This window comes from Anabrus simplex, chromosome 8, assembly GCF_040414725.1.
Source record: "Anabrus simplex isolate iqAnaSimp1 chromosome 8, ASM4041472v1, whole genome shotgun sequence".
Classification (NCBI taxonomy): domain Eukaryota; kingdom Metazoa; phylum Arthropoda; class Insecta; order Orthoptera; family Tettigoniidae; genus Anabrus; species Anabrus simplex.
In genome coordinates, this window is record NC_090272.1 from 183,236,733 (window position 1) to 183,260,683 (window position 23,951).

At 38.7% G+C, this 23,951-nt stretch overlaps 1 protein-coding gene across 1 annotated transcript in view; it reads right to left on the reverse strand.

Annotated features, from left to right (window-relative positions):
* Nucleotides 1–23,951, reverse strand: part of LOC136879359 (ketohexokinase) — a 107,280-nt gene that overhangs the window by 79,266 nt on the left and 4,063 nt on the right. Inside the window, exon 2 of the mRNA XM_067153175.2 lies at nt 4,803–4,919. Within this exon, the coding sequence (XP_067009276.2) occupies nt 4,803–4,919 (117 nt within the window). The remainder of the gene's footprint in view (nt 1–4,802; nt 4,920–23,951) is intronic.

Consider the following 23,951-nt stretch of genomic DNA (forward strand, 5'->3'; position numbering starts at 1 on the left):
GCTCAGAACACTTTAAGCAAGCCTCGGACCTATGGGAGTAATGGAGTCCCACTCCCATTTGACAGACGAGGGACTCCTTGGAAACAACTTGGTGAACGAAACGGAATTCGATGGGGAGCTATCAATATTAATGGGGCTTATGGAAGAAAGAAGGTAGAACTGGCTGAGTCAGCAAAGAGGATGCATCTGGATGTGCTAGGAGTAAGTGATATTCGGGTAAGGGGAGATAATGAGGAAGAGATTGGAGATTATAAAGTGTACTTGACGGGTGTTAGAAAGGGAAGGGCAGAGTCTGGGGTAGGGCTCTTTATCAGGAATACCATTGCACGCATCATAGTTTCTGTTAGGCACGTAAATGAGCGAATGATGTGGGTAGATTTGTCAGTGGGAGGAATTAGGACAAGAATTGTGTCCGTGTATTCACCATGTCAGATTGCAGATGAGGATGAAGTTGACAAGTTTTATGAAGCATTGAGTGACATCGTGGTCAGGGTCAACAGCAAGGATAGAATAGTGCTAATGGGCGATTTCAATGCAAGAGTTGGGAATAGAACTGAAGAATACGAAAGGGTGGGGAAGATATGGAAGCTAATGGGAATGGGAAGCGTTTGCTGGACTTCTGTGCTAGTATGGGTTTAGCTGTTACGAATGCATTCTTCAAGCATAAGGCTTTTCACCGCTACACATGGGAAGCTAGGGGTACCAGATCCATAATAGACTATATCTTAACAGACTTTGAATTCAGGAAATCTGTTAGGGAATGTACGAGTTTTTCGCGGATTTTTCTATGATACAGACCACTATCTGATCTGTAGTGAACTAAGTATCTCTAGGCCTAGGGTAGAGAAAGTGAAATCTGTCTGCAAATGAATAAGGGTAGAAAATTTCCAGGACGAGGAAATGAGACAGAAGTACATGGATATGATTAGTGAGAAGTTTCGAACAGTAGACAGTAAGCAGGTTCAGGATATAGAAAGTGAATGGGTGGCATACAGGGATGCTGTAGTAGAAACAGCAAGGGAATGCCTAGGAACAACTGTGTGTAAGGAAGGGAAAAGGTGAACACCTTGGTGGAATGATGAAGTGAGAGCAGCCTGTAAACGTAAAAGGAAGGCTCATCAAAAATGGTTCCAAACAAGGGCCGAGGCAGACAGGGATTTGTACGTAGATGAAAGAAACAGAGCGAAACAAATAGTTGTTGAATCCAAAAAGAAATCATGGGAATATATTGGTAATAACCTGGAAAGGCTAGGTCAAGCAGCAGGGAAACCTTTCTGGACAGTAATAAAGAATCTTAGGAAGGGAGGGAAAAAGGAATTGAACAGTGTTTTGAGTAATTCAGGTGAACTCATAATAGATCCCAGGGAATCACTGGACAGGTGGAGGGAATATTTTGAACATCTTCTCAATGTAAAAGGAAATCATCCTGGTGGTGTTGCAAACAGCCAAGCTCATGGGGAGGAGGAAAATGATGTTGGTGAAATTATGCTTGAGGAAGTGGAAAGGATGGTAAATAAACTCCATTGTCATAAGGCACCAGGAATAGATGAAATTAGACCTGAAATGGTGAAGTATAGTGGGGAGGCAGGGATGAAATGGCTTCATAGAGTAGTAAAATTAGCATGGAGTGTTGGTAAGGTACCTTCAGATTGGACAAAAGCAGTAATTGCACCTATCTATAAGCAAGGAAACTGGAAGGATTGCAACAATTATCGAGGTATCTCATTGATTAGTATACCAAGCAAAGTATTCACTGGCATCTTGGAAGGGAGGGTGCGATCAGTCGTTGAGAGAAAGTTGGATGAAAACGAGTGTGGTTTCAGACCACAGAGAGGCTGTCAGGATCAGATTTTCAGTATGCACCAGGTAATTGAAAAATGCTACGAGAGGAATAGGCAGTTGTGTTTGTTTAGTAGATCTAGAGAAAGCATATGACAGGGTACCGAGAGAAAAGACGTTCACTATACTGGGAGACTATGGAATTAAAGGTAGATTATTAAAATCAATCAAAGGCATTTATGTTGACAATTGGGCTTCAGTGAGAATTGATGGTAGAATGAGTTCTTGGTTCAGGGTACTTACAGGAGTTAGACAAGACTGTAATCTTTCACCTTTGCTGTTCGTAGTTTACATGGATCATGTGCTGAAAGGTATAAAATGGCAGGGAGGAATTCAGTTAGGTGGAAATGTAGTGAGCAGTTTGGCCTATGCTGACGACTTGGTCTTAATGGCAGACTGTGCCGAAAGCCTGCAGTCTAATATCTTGGAACTTGAAAATAGGTGCAATGAGTATGGTATGAAAATTAGCCTCTCGAAGACTAAATTGATGTCAGTAGGTAAGAAATTCAACAGAACTGAATGTCAGATTGGTGATACAAAACTAGAACAGGTCGATAATTTCAAGTATTTAGGTTGTGTGTTCTCCCTGGATGGTAATATAGTAAGTGAGATTGAATCAAGGTGTAGTAAAGCTAATGCAGTGAGCTCGCAGTTGCGATCAGCAGTATTCTGTAAGAAGGAAGTCAGCTCCCAGACGAAACTTTTACATCGGTCTGTTTTCAGACCAACTTTGCTTTACGGGAGCAAAAGCTGGGTGGACTCAGGATATCTTATTCATAAGTTAGAAGTAACAGACATGAAGGTAGCAAGAATGATTGTTGGTACAAACAGGTGGGAACAATGGCAGGAGGGTACTCAGAATGAGGAGATAAAGGCTAATTTAGGATTGAACTCGATGGATGAAGCTGTACGCATAAACCGACTTCGGTGGTGGGGTCATGTGAGGCGAATGGAGGAGGATAGGTTACCTAGGAGAATAATGGAATCTGTTATGGAGGGTAAGAAAAGTAGAGGGAGACCAAGACGACGATGGTTAGACTCGGTTTCTAATGATTTAAAGATAAGAGGTATAGAACTAAATGAGGCCACAATACTAGTTGCAAATCGAGGATTGTGGCGACGTTTAGTAAATTCTCAGAGGCTTGCAGACTGAACGCTGAAAGGCATAACAGTCTATAATGATAATGTATGTATGTAATGTTAAAAATACAAAACAATTAATAATATGACCTTCTGACATTTGGCTGTGCAGGGACCTGTGTTGTCAGCCAGATACTACTGCACAGGTACATGGCGCTCCCACCCACAAGTTTCCTGGGTGGTCGCGAGCAGGCTTTCGAGCGTAATTGCACATGTAAGAGGTCCATCTCTGAGCAGCATGTACATCAAGAATTTTGAATCCGTTTACAACTAACCCTCAAAAAAATAAAAAATTTTAAAAAAATAAAATAAATAAATAAAAAAAAGATGGGACCGATGGCCACGTGACCTTTTAGTCGCCTTCTACGACAGGCAAGGATTACCTGTGAATGTATTTAGACCCTCCCATCCACAGGGGGTCCAATACATGATACCAAGCTGCAATCCATGTCTGTGCCAAGGTCACCTGTTTTAGTCACCTCTTACGACAGGCAGGGGATACCGAGGATGTATTCTACATCTGTGTTCCCCACCCGCAGGGGGCGTTACCCTTTTAGTCGCCTCTTACGACAGGCAGGGGATACTGAGGGTGTTTTCTTCATCTATGTCCCCCACCCACAGGGGCTGTAAAATGTAAAGATTACAAGTAAAAGTTACTAATAATGTAATCATTACAAGTAATTTGATTAGTTTTACTCTATTACCTCCAGTTCTGATTACATGCATACATACATTACATATGGCTTAATTGCAGACTGTTATGTCTTTCAGCATTCTGTCTGCAAACCTCTGTGACTTAACTACATACCTCCATAATCCTCTATTTGCAACTAGCTCTATGGCCTTGCTTGATTCCACACCTATGAACGTTAAATCATTGAAAACTGAGTATACTCATCATCACCTTGATTTGTCTGTGCTTCTCTTACCCTCCATGGTCTAGTCCATTATTCTCCTATTCTCATCCAAAGCAAGTTTATACATACAGAACCATCCACTGAGTTCATTCATAGTCATTATTGTATTGAGTTTATCTCCCAAGTTAGCCTTTATCACCTCATCCAAGTACCCTCCTATTTGTACCAGCAATTATTCTCACTACCTTCATGTATGTTACTTCTAACTTATGAATAAGATATCTTGAGTTCATCCAACATTCACCTCCATGCAGAAAAATTGGTCCAAAAACAGAACAATGTTAAGATAATTTTGTCAGAGAGATGAGTTCTTATTTACAAAATACTGCTAATTGCTAGTGCATGATTACTGCATTAACTGCACCTTGTTCCAATTTTACTTACTATATCACCATCCTAGAAGAATACACATCCTACTGTAAATACTTGAAATGATCCAACTGTTCCAGAGAATCGAAACTTTTAGAATAGATTATATGATTATGTAGTGGTAAGTTGGAGAAACATATTAGTTCTTATTTCCTCCGACCAATTTGGTGGAACAACAATGTTGTTAATCCTATAAATGACATGACAAATGTATACAAAATACAAATCTCTACATCAATAAAGTTATACCAATATAAATGGTCCGTTATTGGACATTATAAATTTTCCAGCTAACTCATTCCTGGTTGCCAGCGTTTCGCCCTCGTGTGCTAGGCTGGGCTCATCAGTTGGTACCTAGCACACCTACCAAGACGCTGGCTAGTGCATACCATGGAGGCCACTGCATAGGCTAATTGTAGCCAGCGGCAGTGCCAATGCACTATGAGAGACTTTGTCTCATTATCAAAAATTGATGCCTGCTTGGCCATCAGATTCCCTATGGAAATCAACATCTATATCATCAATAAAGTTACTCACTTGGAATAATGACAGTTACTCAAATATCCCATGTATTCACAAGTCACACCAAGAGCAGATAAAACAGTGCAGTTGTTAACTGCATTCCCACCAGCCTGAATTCTCTGGTCTTTGCATCTGAAAAAGATACAATATTTGTTTAGTGTTTCTAAGACCTGGCAAGAGTGTTTGGGAAAATGGGAGAAGCAGGAAGGAAATAACTGAGAAGGGAATTCTTTATGGGTCCTCTTTTATAAAATGTTTCCATCATAAAGCATTACCTGCCATGAATGAGAAAAAGCTTGTGGATATAATGATCAAAATGGTGTGTTGTAATGCAGATGGGAGTCATAAACTACCACTCATGTTGATCAGGAAAGCACAATTTCCACAATTTCACCACAGCAAGAAGACCGTAATGAAGAGGTGGAGAAAACTGTGGCCACTGAGTAACACTGTGGGTGAGCAGTAGAATTCCGATGTATGGAACGCACACCAGAAATACTTGATACAAGAACTGGAAAAGGTCCAAAGGAAAGCAACACAACTTGTTCTGGGTGATTTCCGACAAAAGAGTAGTGTTATGAAAATGTAGCAAACTTTGAGCTGGAAAGACTTGGGAATAAGAAAATGAGCTGTTTTATTAGGATATTCCAAGCTGTCAGTGGGGAGATAGTATGTAATGACACTAGTAGATGAATAAGTTTGAGTGGAGCTTTGAAAGTTGGGAAAGGTCATTATATCAAGATAAAGTTGGAATTCAAATATTCATTTAGAGGATTAGGGATTGGAATAATTTATCAAGGTAAATGTTCAATAAATTTCCAAGTTCTTTTAATCATTTAACAAAAGACTCGATAAACAACTGATAGGGAATCTGCCACTTGCGTTACAACTCTAAATGTCAGTCAACAATGACCGACTGATAACACTTCACAGAGATCTTTTAATTAAGTGATTTTTAACTTTGTATATAACATTACTTATAAATAAGTGTATAATGTTAAATCTTCCTGTATAGTACCCCATCTTCTGTCTCTTTGCATAAACTGAAGAGAGAAAAAAAACCAATAGATAATATAGAAACTCTTGATAACAGAAACACAATGACAGGCTAGTCTGAAACAGGCAACAATAAAAAGAAGCAAGGACACACACAAAAATACCTAAGAATAATGTGCACATCTTCATACACTCTTTTGCTTCCTGACCTTTTCCTTGATTTATTGGGGTTGGCATTTTGTGTGGATTTGGTCCTATTTTACAGCCAGATGCCCTTCCTAATGCCAACCCTATGTGGATCAATGTCCTCATTACTGTGTGTTTCTCTAGTGGTTGGTAGTGTGATGAGTTGTATGTAGAATAAGAGTTGAGTACTAAGATGAATTCAAATACCTAGTCCCCAAGGTAAAGGAGTTAACCATTCACAGTTAAAATCGCTGGCCTGGCCAGGAATCAAATCCGGCACCCGCTGAATCAAAGGCTACTCGCTATGCTTATCATTCAGACCCATATCTTCAAATAGATAGGCTCTCCCCTCATTAAACACAGTTCTTCATCCGTTTCATCTCAGACCCCAACAAGCTCATTTCTGATTTCAAGCTTCATCAGGAGAGCGGCTATCAACACTCATTGTTGGGCATCATTGTATTTATTCTATTAAGGTTTCCTATCCAAATTTCAATACGTTTTAGGAGTGGATCAACACCCTAAAGAGACTCTCTGGCTCAGAGTGGAAAGACGCACTGAAAATGCAATACAATATGGTTCCTGTATGGGCTCTCCCTGGACGTAGCCGGGTTGAAGTCCACTGCAGACATTGCAGTGAGCCTGAAACCCTAGCTCATGTTTTTGTTCATGTCCATGGGGCAGGGGACTTGCTTAGGAATGTTAGGCACAACAGAATAAGATCTAGAATTGCAGCAGCATTCTCCCAGAAAGGTTACGAGGTACATGAAGAGGTGACATGTGTTGCTGACAGTGGAAGCAACAATAGACATGATCGCAGTTGACCGAGAAAAGGACCTTGCAAAATGTTCTGGACCCCACCATTAGATGCGAGGTTGACTCCAGTCAGCCAGCAGAGATAGACGTGGAGAAGCAAGCCATCTATGAACCAACCATCAGCTACTCCTATATAAGGGTTGTAGGACTTTTTATTGGAGTAAGAGGAACCATATCAAAATTCTTAGTTGAGTTTTTCAAAATTGTGGGCATTTCCAAGAATATGTACTGTGACTTAGCATCTTGACTATTAAAGGCTCTGTCCAAATTGTTAGAAATCACCTCTATAGTACTACATACGAGAAGGACTAACTCCAGAAAACTCTGGTTAAATATACATTCAATATTCAAGTGTTATGGTATATTTTGTCAGATTTAGGCAGCCTATCATTGCAGGAAGTATAAACAAATAATATCTCACTGATTTTTTTGTTTTTTTACAATAAAAGAATACAATATTAATTTACACCTTCATTTCCCATTCCATTTACATTTCTGTGTTATTTCAACATCCTGTTTTGGTACTGCTTCTTAAAAGTGCAGAATATTCAACATACTCCTAATGTCCAGGTGCCAGCCCTGCAGTCTAGGGGTAATGAGACTGCTTTTTACTCACAGGCCAGGAAAGGGATTTTTACCTAGAGATGAGAACTGGTTTGAGGACCACTCAGCCCATGTGAAATCAATTGAGGAACTAACTGACAATGAGATGGTGACCCCAGTATAGAATGCCAAGAATAACAGCCAAGAGGATCCATTACACTGACCATGCATCATCACATAACCTGCAGGGCTTTGGACTCATCAGTAGTTGTTTGGTTGACCAAGGCCCATAACGGCTGTAGCATTGTTTGTTTGTTTGTTTGCTTGCTTGCTTGTTTGTTTGTTTGTTTGTTTGTTTGTTTGTTTGTTTGTTTGTTTGTTTGTTTACCTACCTTGTTTTGTTTGGTGTGGTTAAGGCTACTTAGGTCAATGGATCACTGAAAATGGCAATAAAAATAAATCGTAGCTTCAAGAATTCAGAAAATGGAAATTTCTTTTCAGCACACAAAGAATGTTTATAACAGAAAATGCTTGTCCCGGAGCAGTAAAATTCGTCATTACATGACAATGATCAAACCTGAAGTTCTTTATACTTCAAAGTGCTCAATTTATATGATAAAAATTTAAAGGATTAGAGATCAAAGAAAGGAAAATCATGAGAAAAATCTTAGGGCCAAGAATTAAAAATGGAATACAGTACATTACCCTAAACCCAACTCGGAAATACATTTCAAAATATCTAAACTTACTGAAACAATGAAACTGCGATGAATTCTATTTTAAAGCCATTTGGAAAGAATTAATAACACCAGACTTACTTATCAAATGCACAAATTTTTGCAAATCAAATGTAAGAGATCAAAATGGTATAAGTAAGTAGAGAATTACCTCACTGAATTAGGATCACCAAATCTGCAGGATAGGAATATAATAAAAAAATATTGTTCACATAAGGGGATTTAAGGAAGATGAGAAACCAACGTGACGTACTTGATTGGAGGAACAGAAATCACAACAAACGATGAAAATGGAGAACTATTGGGCAAGGAGGAAAGCTCTATAAATGTTGATTCCGTGTAGTCCTAAGTAACTCATTCATGCAGAAGAAGAATTATCATAATAAATTCTATCTGTCAAATCAGCAGTCCAGGAGCTTGTTGGATCCTTAACAGGAACACCAAAAATTGTGCAGTTATAAGAAAAATGTAATAACTGATGGCAATGTCATAACAAGGCATATTTGGCAAGAAGAGGCATGAGGTAGTTTTCCCATTGCCTCCTAGAAGAAACATACACAATTGGTTCTATGAGTAGCACCTTTTGCAACATCCTGACATACTGTCACAGCATAAATGAGACTGAGACTTCAGTGGAAGCCACAGAGTGCTCTTGTTTGTGCCAACAGACAAATGCAAAAAATACTGTATCCTTCAAGAAATAGACACAGACAGTTACAATAAATTAATCATCATAACAATAATCAAAAGCAGACCCGGCCAACAGCTGGAAACTGCAGACAATGATGATGATGATGATGGTGGACAATAATCAGAATAATAATTTTAACAATAACAAAAGTTACAACAAAACCAAAAGTAAATATTTCTTAAACTGCTTTTCTGACATCAGGCTCCATAATTTATCTGGTATGGTCACCATTTGGTGGGGGTGAAGCTGATTCCTGCCCGTGGTGCCCCTGCTAAAGTAGTTGGAATTAAATTTCCATTACTAAACTGAACATCAGCACTTGGCGGTCAGACTGTCTCTCGCGATCTCCTGACCAATGGTACACAAACAAATGACAGCTCACAGAAGCTCTTTTCAGAGCCAATCAACCAAACCCTTGGGTCCTGTATTAAGAGTCCTTCAAATTAACATAGAAGGCATGAGTAAATCTAAGGCCAACTATTTGTTCAAACTGTCATTAGAAAATAACACTGATTTGATCTGTGTTCAAGAAACTCATACCTCTGATGAGTCACAAATACGCTCAAGAGGAAAGATCCATGGTTACAGATTATTGGGAGTTACTTATCATCAATCGTATGGTTCTGCGACCTATGTTTGCAACTCCGTTATGGATGTTCATCTAGTCTCTTCGCACCATGAGAACAACATTTTTAATATCGTGACTCAGGTTGACAGCTTGACAGATGTGAACACTTATAAACCTCCAGGCATCCCATGGCCTGATGATGTTCTTCCAAACTTTGTACGTCCTGCTGTCTATGTGACTTTAACCCACCACACCCAATGGGGATACAGATCAAATGACCTTTGTGGAGAGAAATTTATTGAATGGTCAGACTTGTCCAATATTCAGCTCATTTTCAGCCCCAAAGGAAAAAGGCTCCTTTAAATCAGCAAGGTGGAATACAGAAACCAATCCTGACCTATATTTGTGTCCAGAGATCACCAGGGTTACAGTTTACCTGCTATTCGTAGAGTGCTCACAAACTTTCCACACAGTCAGCACCATCCTCTTCTTTTAGAAACAGGCACTCAGATCCCCATTAGATCATCTCCTCTTCCACGGTGGAATTTTGCCAAAGCTAACTGGAACAGTTTCTCTGCTGATCTTGATAGCAGCATAAGATGGATTCCTCCTAATGTCAACAATTACTGTAGATTTGTTAAAGCAATACTTGCCGCTGCAAAAAGACACATTCCTAGAGGAGTCAGCCCCTTGCTGTTTTCGTTGTTTATGGACGATCTGCCGCCCGAACTCAACGAAACAGCGAATACCCTACTCTTTGCTGACGACTGCAAGATATTTAGGGAGATCAGGAATCCAGCAGATGCAGCTCTGCTACAGTCCACACTTAATGCCCTCTCGAACTGGTGCCGTACTTGGAAACTTATCCCCAATACACAAAAATGCAGCCACATGACCATAACACTACATAAATCTCCTCTACCGACATCATATTACCTACAACATACGGAGATGAAGCTAATAGACTATGATCATATTACCTACTCGACAAGCCCATCACCGTAGTTACGCGACAGTGTGACCTAGGTGTAATATTCGATACAAAATTACAATTTAAGACCCACATAGAAACATATACAACCAAGGCTGTGAAATTACTAGGCATTCTCTATCGCTTTACAGAAATTACTGACCCCATTGCTCTTCGTCACTTCTTCCTCACTATCATTCAACCTCTCTTAAACTACTGTTCTCCGATTTGGACAACAGCCTCCCCCTCTAATACTAACCAGTTAGACAGAGCAGTGTCCTTCTTTGCTGCAACTGTAAGGAACAGAAACCCCAAGCTCAGAAATCTGTCTACACAGCAGGTATTAATGGCAATTAATATGTCACCGCTGCACATCAGGCGACAGGTAGCTGACCTGAGTTTCCTCCACAGGATCTTAAATGGGCATTACCACTCGGAACATCTTGTCTCACTCCTCTCTCCGTGTTCCTTCCCGCTCCACCAGAACCAAAGACCTTCTCCACATTCCCCACACTCAGCACTCAATACTTCAACGATCTTTCCTAATCCTCCTCCCAACACTCTTTAACAATATTTATTTTTTTATTTTTATTTTTTATTTTTTGCTAGGGGTGTTACGTCGCACCGACACAGATAGGTCTTATGGCGACGATGGGATAGGAAAGGCCTAGGAGTTGCAAGGAAGCGGCCGTGGCCTTAATTAAAGTACAGCCTCAGCATTTGCCTGGTGTGAAAATGGGAAACCACGGAAAACCATCTTCAGGGCTGCCGATAGTGGGATTCGAACCTACTATCTCCCGGATGCAAGCTCACAGCCGCGCGCCTCTACGCGCACGGCCAACTCGCCCGGTTTTGAACAATATTAATAGGAGACAAGAGCCTGATATAGCATCAAATAAAAGCATATTCAAGAGGGGTGTAAATAGTCTCTTAAAGATAAGTTGATGTGAAGGGATTATACCGTCATCTTGACACACGACGACTTGGCTATGAACAAGGACATTCTCATGGTTTTCGATTTGGACAGTTGTTATTAGTAGGCTATGTTCCTGATCTTGTTATATTTTGTTATGTTTGTTATATTTTATTATGAAATTTTATGTTTGTTAAATAGTCTGTTGACAGTGCAAGTGAAATTTGCTCAGTGTAGCTGTATCTTGTGCTTCGTGAATAAATAAAAAAAATAAAATAAAAAAATAACTTTTCTCAGAATCTACCAATTTAAGTAGTTAATGCCTCAAAAGAAAGCGCTTGATCCACTGAGTGTTTTTAGACTAAATGAACTGAGTACCTCAATTAGAATGAAAGATATGATTGCTTCAATGAGAAAAAATGTTGAAGAAATGATACGTCAAATTGAATTTGCACTCATAACTTTCCTCAGAATCAACTGATTTGAATAGTTAAGAGCTGAAATGAAAGAGCTTGATCCACTGAGTTTTCTTAGGCCAAAACAAACTCTGTACCTCAATTAGAACCAAAGATATGATTGCTTCAAAGAGACAAAAAATTGAAAAATCAAATAATTTGAGAAAGGCGTTAGTTAAGTGATTTATAGTACCTGATGACAAACCTGTGCATGAATTCCTTTCAGTTTAAAAATAAAAAAGGACATCAACTGGATAGAATGGCCGGACTGACTGGCTTTAGTTTTCATAAAAAAATTTAATATATAGATTACACTAAGTGACTATTGTTAGTTCAGGTGTTCTGTCACTTTACTGCCTCAATTAAACAACCTGTCAACAACAGGTACAACAGTAAATTATAAAAGGAAGGAAATGTACATAAAGCCAAACATATGGCAACCATAACCAAAATTGCAATGGTCTCAAGTAGAGCCTTTTCATAAGTACATTTTGCTTTAAGGAACACTTCAACAGTCAGTTTACAATGGATGAGGAATTCTTCAATTTGTCCTGTCTCAATCCAGCAATTCCAGGCTTGAGACTTTTTTAAAAAAGCTTCATTACAATGTTCAGTCCACCATGGGTGTTTTCTTTCTTCCCACTGAACTGATCGTTAGAGTAGCAGCATTCTGAACCTTCTTTGATATGTAATAATAATGTTATTGTTTTCTAGATCCCACTAATAACTTTTACGGTTTCGGAGATCCCCAGGTGCCAGAATTTAGTCCAGCAGTAGTTCTTTCATGCATCAGTAAATCTACCGACACGAGGCTGACGTATTTGAGCACCTTCAAATACCATCAGACTGAGCCAGGATGGAACCTGCCAAGTTAGGGTCAGAAGGCCAGTGCATCAACCATCTGAGCCACTCAGCCCAGCCCTTGGAAACATCTTCTCATTTGTGTGATTCTAGAGACTCAAATTCTTTCTGGTAATCATGAATGACATTTTCATTTATCTTGAATTTGTTGATCTGAATTCTATTGGTCTTCTGCACTTGGGATCCGTAGTTGGACTTTGGTACAAACCATACTGTAATCTTAGTTAGATAATGGTCCAAATATATATTAGCACCTCTAAGTGCATTCACATTCCTTCTCTTGTGGAAATTCTAGTGGGAGATAGCAACATGGTCTATTTGACATTCGCCAATTAGTTCATTAGGTCAGTGTTAGGTCAAACAGTTGCAAGGATTATTTTTGAAGTGGGTGGTCATAATTTTAAGGTTCATCTGATTGGTACACAATCATTAACCCGGCTCAAGGGTCACCTTCCCTATCCTGCACTTCAGTAATTCTTGTCTGGCGCATCCACGTTGTGGGGGTGGGTATCCTCCACATCAGTAGGCCGGTGTGAAGGAGACCTAAGTTCAGGCAGGAACCCAGTCTCGTGGGGTATAATGTGGAACCCATGCCCAGGGTTATGGGTCAAGACTTTAAAAGCATCTTAGGCAGAGAAGGAGACCTTGGGAATGGCGAAGATGATGGATGAGGCAACCCATCCTCTCTGGGGAAAATTAGAGGAGGATATCACTGCCTTGTGGAGAAGAGGGATCTTCAAAGGCTAAGGGAGTAAAACCCGAAAGAAAATCCTCAGATGCGTTAGGCTTAGCAGGTCAGCAGATGAGTAAAATTGTACTTGCTTTCAGCTATAATACAAGCCTCGGATGGAAATTTAAAGATGGAAATGGAATTGACAAGTCTCTGATTACAGTTGCACAGTATGATGGTAATGAAGATGTTCGTGCAAGTGTTAGATCAGAGAACAAAACCGGATTTGGAACAATAAATATTTTAACAATGAATGAGAAGAAATGTGAATTGATTGATTGATCTAATGGAGAGACAAAAACTCGACATCCTGGAATTAAGTGAAGTAAAATGGAAAGGGAGAGGAATGAAGAAACTAAGAAAGGGGTACAAATTGTACTGGATGGGTAACAGTAAGGAGAAAAGAAATGGAGTGGGATTTGTAGTGAATCAGAATGTTGAACTAATAGCTGAAGTTGAGAATGTAAATGAAAGAATTATAATAATGCATATACATGCAAACAATGAACTATTGAAGATAATACAGGTGTATGCTCCACAGACAGGATGTAGCATGAAAGAAAAAGATTTCCTCAATGAACTGGAAACACATGAATGCTCATGTGGGAACTGATAGAATGGGATATGAGAATGTTCTGGGCGCACATGGGTATGGTGATAGAAATGAAGATGGAGAGAAACTGTTGGACTTTTGTATCAGAAATAACCTGATAATAAAGAACACATGTTTTATGAAGAGGAATAGCCATAAGATCAGCCGAGATATACTTGGGATGCACAGTATGGAACACTCATCGATTTTATAATAACAGACCGAGAATGGGGAAGATACGTCATGAAGACGAAGATAATCCCCAGTGAAGTGGTATGTTCCGAGCTGTCAGCGGAAAAATGGCGCGGAATGACATTAGTAGACGAATAAGTTTGAGTGGCGTCTTTAAAAGTAGGAAAGATCATAATATGAAGATAATGTTGGAATTCAAGAGGACAAATTGGGGCAAATATTCATTTATAGGAAGGGGAGTTAGGGATTGGAATAACTTACCAAGGGAGATGTTCAATAAATTTCGAATGTCAATTTCCTACAACAGACAGGGAATCTGCCACCTGGGCGACTGCCCTAAATGCAGATCAGTATTGATTGATTGATTATTGAAAGTATGGAAGGTGATCATAGATTATTAATTGTGGAATTAAAACAAGTAAAATTCCATAAAATTGTACTGAAGAAGAAACCAAAGATCAGGATTTGGGAATTGCAGGAGGAGGATAAAAGAATGGCATTCCAAGATTGGATAAAAAGGAAGTTGCCTAATACGGAAATATGAAGTGGAGAAGTAGAGTGGGACAATTTAAGACAGACATTTGTGAAAGCAGCAATTGAGGTATGCAGGAAAACAAAGCAAGGGAAAGAAGACACGGTGGTGGACAGACAAGATAAAAAAAGAAATAAAACAAAGGAACGTGGTGAAGAAAGAAATGGATAGGGAAAAGCAACAAACGTATCAGAGGGATGAGAATAAGACAGAAAGGTTACATGTGGAATACGAAAGATTGAAACTACAAGTAAAGAGTTTACCAACAAAATTGAGCAAGATAGTTGAGGAAATCAGAATATTATATAGGGTAATAAAATCGAAAAGAATAAATCAAGAAAAAATCAAGGCATCAGAGAGAGAAGATGGATCCATAGCACATGACGAAAAGGATCTTCAGAGGTGATGGCAAAGAATTTTGAAAAACTTTTAGTGAGGACGACTGCTCAGAGGAAGAACGAGATAAGAAAATGGAAATAATAGATGGAGAAAAAGAAGAGAACACGATTACATTGTTGGAACTTCAAAGGGCAGTAAAGGAAATGACCAAAGGTAAAGCTAGTGGAAAAGATGAATTCAATGCTGATATGATTAAGGCAGCAGGTAACATTGGACTACAGAGGCTATACCGAGCCCTCAATGCCATATGAAAGGATGAAAGGATACCTGAAGATTGGCAACAAGGACATGGTACCATTGTTTAAAAAAGGAAACAGGAAGAAATGTGAAAATTATAGAGGTATAACCCCATTATTACATGGGCTAAAAAGAATGGAGAAAGTCATACACAAAAGACTGAGGGATATAATAGAAACACAGTTAGAGGAAGAACAAAATGGCTTTAGACCGAATAGATCAAAATAGACTTGATATTTACAGTGCGAACAATAATGGAAAAACATCTGGAAAGGAACAAGGATATCATCTTCGTATTTTTGGATTCGGAAAAAGCTTATGATACAGTTAAGAGAAAACATGTATGGGAATGCCTATTGAAAAGGAATGTACTAAAATCAGTAATTAACGAGATAAAAATGTTGTATCATGAAAGTAAAAGCAGTGTACAAGTGGGGAGTGGTGACTGAAACATTTTGTACAAAAAAAAAGGTCTCAAGCAAGGAAGTGCACTGTCGCCATTACTGTTTATTATATTGATGGATGAAATCATAAAACGTGTAAAACAGAGTATCAGTAGTGATGAAGTGAATGCTTTGGTATTTGCAGATGATGTGGTGATTTGGGGAAAGGGAAAAGAGGAAGACAAAAGAGACTGGACATTTGGAATGAAAATCTGAAGGAAAAGAGAAAAAGATAAGCCAAGTGAACATAGATGGAGAATGGTTAGAGAATGTAGAACAGTTTACATCTAGGTAGCATTTATAATGGAAGTAATGAAATCAACCCTGAAATTAATAACAGACTAAGTAAAGGTACAAAATTTTATTCTCAAGTTGGAGAGCTATTATGGGATGACAAAGTACCCAAGAGAATGAAATAAACATTATATAAACAGTATTTCATACCAATTGTAACATAGGACTAGAAACACTGGTAACTAATAAGAGCCAAGATAGTAAAATCCAAGCAGTAGAAATGAAATTTTTAAGAACAGCAGTTAAAAAGACAAGAAGAGATAGAATTCCAAATATTAAAATCAGAGAAGGGCTTAATATGTAGCCTCCGTGGCTCAGGTGGCAGCGCGTCGTCCTCTCACCGCTGGGTTCCGTGGTTCAAATACCGGTCACTTCATGTGAGATTTGTGTTGGACAAAGCAAATACGGGACAGGGTTTTCTCTGCCGGTTTTCCCTGTCATCTTTCATTCCATTAACACCCTACAATATCACTTCATTTCATCTGTCAGTCATTAATCATTGCCCCAGAGGAGTGCGACAGGCCTCGGCAGCCGGCAAAATTCCTATCCTCCCCGCAAGATGGGGGCTTCGTTCATTCCATCCCTGACCTGGTCAATGACTGGAAAACAGGTTGTAGGTTTTCATTTTCAAGAGCTAAATATAGAACCATTAGTACAGAACATACAGAAAGCAAGATGAGATGGTTCGGACATGTAAAAAGAATGGGAAAGGAGCGCGTAACAAGAAGGGAATTAGAAAGAGAAGTTAAAGGAACGAGACCAGTTGGAAGACCGAGAAGGTGGATGGATCAGATATGGAAGGACGTTAGAGAAGCTGGATTGGATGTGCCGGAAATAATGGAGCAGGAAAAGTGGAAGGACAGAAAAGAGTGGAGGAGGCTTGGTAACCACACCCGGGCAACTGGAGTGGGACATTTATGATGATGATGATGGTGGTGGTGGTGGTAATGATGATGATGATGATGATGGTGATGATGATGACCTGATTCTGATTGCAAGTGTGGAAGAAACATTTCCACTGTGGATGGTTTGGGCATGAAGTGGATGCTCAACTATGGTGTATCTAAACTTTTGCTCCTTATCCAAGTGGGTGTTGGATGTCACCTAAGAGAATTATTGGAGTCTTAATTCCAGATTAGACAGGACATTATCAAGTTGAGTCCAGAAGGTCTTAACTTCCTTAGCATCGCTGGGGTTGTCTTGATTGATAGGAGCGAAAGCATTGATTAGTGTGTAAGCCTTGTCAGCATACTTGATATTAAGATTTGAAGGAAGGGGAGAAATGGTGTTTTAAAGTTCACTTAAGAATCTACAATGGTTGTACGAACTAAGACAGCTGTGCCTTGAAAAACTAAATAAGCAAATGTGATCTTAGCCTTAATATATTTTTGAGGTTTGTCCAGAGCTTTTGTGAGCTTAGTCTGCCAACACTAGTGAGTGTCTGGACATTGAGAGTCCCTATATAACAGCATTGTTTTGACCTGCTTTGAGATAAAGGGTACTCTGACTGGTTTTGTATGTTTGCACTAGATGTAGTGCCCCCAGAATCTAATGTGCTACTTTTACTGCTCGTTCTGCAGCACTGAATTCCCTCATAGAGTTTACTGACTGGGGTATCATTTCCATTTTGTACTTGGTCCACAGGACTGGATTATTATTATTGCACAAAAGGTTGTGTTTCATTTATCTTACCTAAAGAAAGCTCCCATGCTTCACCACTGGATGCAAGTATTATAATAATTTTTGCTGTCAGTAGGTCAACGAACAGATGTTGTTTAAGAAAAGTTATGTTACTACAATATTCTGTAATAACGGGGAGGGGGGATGACGTTATTTTACATTACTTTCTTCACATTTCACTCAACATCATGTCTTCATATTCTATGGATATTGTAAAAGCTTTTCCTCAGGATTATTATGGTCTTTAATATCCCACTTGAAGGTAGCAACTATATAGTGAATAGTAAACTAAGCCAATTTATGTTTTGTGTGCTAATTCAAAACATTAAAATAAAGTTGTATTCTTGAGGCTGAGGTTATGATAGTAGACATTCTGCTGCACAATCTTGTGATGAAATGAAAGGATGGGTGAGTTAGGTGTGTGTTTTAGTGTTATCAGGTTCAAGTAGCCTGACTGATAGTACAGCATCTGGTGATGGCACTCACATATACGCAAGTGCTTCATGCCCACTTGACCCAAGGCTTGTATACCTATACATCCCAATATCCTCTTCTTCTTTGTATCCTGTATGCTTGCCCAAAGCCATCTCTTCCCTCTCCTTGTACTAGGGGTTGAGTATTTAAATCCCATTCTTCTTCTTCTCCTTCATGGTTCAGTCGTATACAACGACTTATCTGAAGCTTTGAACATAAAACTACAGAGGGTACAAAACGCATGTGTTCGTTACGTTACAAATGCCAGGCGTGATGAACACATAACACCCTATTACATACAGCTACAATGGTTGAAACTCTATGAACGTCGGGAAGTCTCATTAGCTGTTGCTACGCAGAAAATTCTCAAACTGAAGACACCATCCTACCTTTATAATGCATTTAAACCTATGGAGTCGGTACATAACAGAGATGATAGGTTTACAAAAACCACCCTTCAAATTCCCCTTCATCGTACCACTAAATTTAACAAATCCTTTGTTTTCACTGCATCACGTATCTTTAACGTCTTTAATCTTCACCGTTTCGCAAGTAACACTAACTGTACCCAACTAAAGCAGTTCATAACATCTATCTTTCTGGAGGAGTACGCAAGAGGCTGAGATCAGGCATTCTTGTGTCGAACAATCAGGAATATGTATATTTCGAAGAAAATTGTTTCTCTGCTTTAGCTTTAAATTCTTTAAACCCATGTAGTCCAGAATAACAGAAGAGTTTAATGATTTACTTTCTTACTTATTATATAATGTATGTCTTAACCTTACTGGATTTGGTATCTGTATTTTCATTTTTTTTTAAGTTTCTTGTTTAGTTTAATACTTTAATATTATAAAAATGTAGTTACTGTTTTCATAAATCTGCATTGTATTATAAGAAGACGCTGCATAAAGGGGCTTTTCAGTCTCAGTGGCATGTAAATCATGATCAATAAATTCAAATTCAATTCAATTCAATTTAGTGTTTTGCAGCAGGTGCAGGGTCCACTTTTCGGATTGACGAACACCATTTTAAGCGGTCAGACACAACGTTCGGTGTCAGCTGAGCACTCTTCATGTCTGCAGCTAGGAATCTTGCCATCATTGTCTCGGCCTTCTACGCAGGCACTTATCATCGACAGTGAAGTTGTATGCATTTCGAGTGACGCCCTTCTCACATTTTTTCTTGAATGATCATGTCTGGTTATGTGATCAAGGAGTGAAACTCCAAGAGATCAAACTAACATGCGTATCTGCATGGTTTGCAGAGGGTGCTCTGCGTCTTTGGCGACTGACAGCTCTTCGTTCCATACAACGCCACTGAACGAACTACAGTGTGGTACACCTTTGATTTGAGATGGACTTTATTTTGTGATATTTTAAGCCATCTCTTTTCAGTTTTGACTCAGTTAATTTATAACTGTTAAGTTCTTCAGTCTGCTGAAACCAATTTTAAAAGGAAACATATTAACAGAGTTATACCTGATTTTTCATCAGGCGACTACAGAATTATCAACACAAAATCCAACAGGGGAAATGCAGAAGTTGGTTTGATATTGAATAAGAAAATAGGGCAGCGGGTAAGCTACTATGACCAGCATATTATTCTTGCCAAGATAGACACCAAACCAATGCCCACCACAATAGTACAGGTCTATATGCCTACTAGTTCAGCGGATGATGAGGAAATCGAAAGAATATATGGAGAGATAGCAATATGTAAAAGGCGACAAGAATCTAATTGTGATGGGAGACTGGAATGCAGTGGTAGACGAAGGAAGGGAAGGTAATATAGTAGAAGAATTCGGATTGGGACAAAGGAATGAAAGAGCAACTCAGCAGGTTGAATTTTGCACCAATCACAGTTTAGTCCTTGCTAACACTTGGTTCAAACACCACAGGCGATGGCTGTACATGTCTACAAGACCTGGAGACACAGGAAGGTATCAAATAGACTTCATTACGGTTAAGCAGAGACTCAGAAACCAGACGTTGGATTGCAGGACTTTCCCAGAAGGAGATGTGGACTCTGATCACAACTTGTCGGTCATGAAAAGCCATCTAAAGTTGAAGAAATTGGAGAGGGGAAGGAATGCAAAGAGATGGGATCTAGACAAGCTGAAAGAAAAGAGAGTGAGGGATTGTTACAAGAAACATGTTGCACAAGGACTAAATTAAAAGGCAGAAGGAAACACAACAGAGGAAGAACTGACAGTCATGAAGAATGAGGTCAATAGGGCTGCTGAAGAAATGTTAGGAAGAAAGGAACGATGAACTAAGAATCAATGGATTACTCAGGGAGATACTAGACCTGATTGATGAACGACAAGAATACAAGACTACCAAAAATGAGGAGGGCAGAAAAGAATACAGGCGATTAAAGAATGAAGTGGATAGAAAGTGCAGGACAGCTAAGGGGAATGGCTGAAGGAGAAGTGCAAGAATGTTGAAGATTGTATGGTCCTAGCAAAGGTACAAGCTGCATATGGGAAAATCAAGGAAACCTTTGGAGAAAGGAACACTAGGTGTATGAATATTAAAAGCTCAGATGGAAAACCTCTTCTAGGGAAACAAGACAAGACAGAAACTTGGCAGGAACATATCCAACAGTTGTACCAAGATAAAGAAATAGATGATATGGTTCTGGAACAAGAAGGAGCTGTTGATGTTGCCCAATTTTGAGGTCAGAATTTGACAGAGCCTTGAGAACCTGAATAGGAACAAGGCACCTGGAATCGATGACATTCCCTCTGAATTACTGACTGCTTTAGGCGAAACCACCATGGTGAGGTTATTCCATTTACTGTGTAAGATGTATGAGACAAGAGAAGTGCCATCCGATCTTTGTCAGAATGATGTTATACCTATTCCCAAGAAAGCCAGTGCTGACAAGTGTTAAAACTACCACACCATTAGTTTACTATCTCATGCCTGCAAAATTTTAACACATATTATTTACAGAAGAATTGAAAGACAAGTTGAAACTGAGTTGGGAGAAGATGAATTTGGCTCCAGAAGAAATGTAGGCACGTGAAGCAATCCTGACTTTACGTCTGATCATAACAGGATCGAATTAAGGAAGACAAGCCTATGTACATGGTGTTCGTTCGTAGATCTATAAAAGGCATTTGATAATGTTGGTTGGACCAAGCTATCTGAGATTCTGAAGGTGACTGGGATCAGATAACGAGATTGAAGAACTATCTACAATCTGTATAAACATCAGTCTACAGTGATAAGAATCGAGGGCTTTGGAAAAGAAGTATCCAGGAAGGAGTGAGGCAAGGCTGCAGTTTGTCCCCCCTCCTTTTCAATGTTTATATAGAACAGGTAGTAAAGGAAATCAAAGAGGAATTTGGAAAGGGAATTACAATCCAAGGAGAGGAAATCAGAACCCAGAGATTTGCCGATCATATTGGTATGGACAGAGTCTTGGGTATGGAGTACAAGATGAAAATATGTCTGTCCAAAACAAAAGTAACAAAGTGCAGGCAATGCAAGTAATATTAGATTAGGAAATGAAGTCTTAAAGGAAGTAGATGAATATTGTTACTTTGGTAGTAAAACAACTAACGATGGCAGAAGTAAGGAGGACTAAAAATTCAGGGTAGCAAGAGCAAGGAAGGCCTTTCTTAAGAAAGGAAATTTACTCACTTCGAACATTGATACAGGTATTAGAAAGGTGTTTTTGAAGACTTTCGTCTGGAGCATAGCATTGTATGGAAGTGAAATATGGATGAGAAAGAGAGAAATATGCATTTATTTCTTCTTCCCCCATTTGGAGGCTGCCAAGAAGACGAAGCTTACATAAAAAGTAGATTGACAACTACAAGGGTCGTATAAAATGTGTCTATAAATGATTGATATACCATATCATAGTCTACTTATTACTTAATAAAAATTGTATCAGTCAATAATGTTGAAATCCATGAGATATAGCTTAGAGTATAAATGATTTCTTACTATTGTTAATGAGCCTTTCGAGGCTGCTAACCCAATGTCCTTAATAAATCTGTTATCCAAATTAAATTCCTTTTAAAAGTTGTGGAATATGTGTGTAATGGTGCCTCTTGCTCCTATCATCAATCCTAACACCTCTACAGTGTCCAGATGATATGGAATTGTAGGTTCATATATATCATATTTCTCCTTGTGTACATCATGTGGTTGAGTAGGTGATGCTTCGGTTCTAATTGTGGGGTCTATTATGAACCCTTTACTTGAGTCCGGTGGTAAAGCTATCATGTCAATCTGGTGGCTTGACCCAGCCTGAGACAATCCATGTACCTCCTTGTAGAAAGAGAGAGAACAGAAGCTTTCGTAATGTGGAATTTTATAACAAGTAATTCGGTTGGTGTTCAGCAGATTACATTTTCTAGGTTAAGTAGGCTAGCTAGGTGTACCTTGTTTTGAATTTAGGTTCAGGAAATACTTTTGGTAATAATATTAACTTTTAAAACAATATTTTTAAACATCTGTACGTTCGTTGGTAGGCAGATTATCATAAGTAGTTGTAACTCATTGTAACTTCTGCCGCAACTTTTCTGATATTTCGTATAGATATGCGTTCAAACTATCACGAAGGAAATAATTTATTAAATTAAATAACACAACACGCCTATAAACTTTGATTTAAAAGGAAGTTAAAGAGAATACATGGTAATTTCACTGGATAATTACGGTGCTTAACAGTTTTTGCATTGTTGACGATTCTATTAGAATTCTATTAGAATTGTTGACGATTGTTGCTACATGCACATGGTAGTTGTGTAAATAAATATAAAATCAGCTGATTACTTTATTCCAATAATTTGTAGTCTTAGTTCCCTGAATACGTTGTACTTTCCACCTTCGTTTATTCATCGAGTAAAAGTTAATAATCAAATTCCTATATCCCAATAATATTGCAGTTCAAGCCGGCGGCGTAGTTTTGACAGATATTATTGTAGACAACCTGTTATTTTTCAGCATTTAAGGACACTTTTATTCTTCGTACCGCATAGTAGGGAAAATAATAGTAATTCACCAATGGTAAAAATTCATATAACCACATTTCAGCGGAGAATTGTAGTGTACATACAGTGTATTTAGATAGTACCATATCATGCCTGCTATATTCGTGTGAATCTTTCATGTGTATTTATTAGAGCATAGTACTAATAATAACCTGTCCAAGCATTTAGCTTTGTTCGTAATCTTTGAGTACAGTAGTTCTTGCAAATTTCAAACTTGTAATTTTCATCTCTGTTTGTGCTTAGTAGTGACATACGGTACCAGTATTGTAATTCGGATACGTCTGAACATAGTTTAAGATTATTGTAGTATACAAGTATATCTCATTAGAATTTAGCGTGCTTATTTTATTATTGTAAAATGTTTGTGTGGTACCGGTATAGTAGAGGTATCCGTAGAAACTCTCTTACTAAAATTCTGTTGTTGTAATTAGGATAGCCTTAATTGCAGTTTAGAATTGTGTAATTCTTGTGTATTCCTTTAGGTATTCAGTAATTAACAGCAGTTTTTATCCTGTTAGGATGTGGTAGGATAAAAATAGAGTTCAACTAAGTAGTATTGTAGTGTAGTCGTACATTAATTACCTTATTGTCGTGTGATCTTTGAGTATTATCCCACAATATATATCCCTTCATTCATATTTTTTGCACATAAGTTATTTTATTTTTCCTTTTCTTTTCATTTTTTCTGTAAAGAATGGCTAAGGAGTGCAAGTGTAGGAACTGTGGGTGTGGTGAGGCATTGAGGGGTATGAGGGAGGAGTTGGAGAGTTTGAGAGAGATAATTAGGATTCTCACAGAAGACAGGAAGGAAGATGGGCCTGCCTCAAACAATGTACAGGTTACA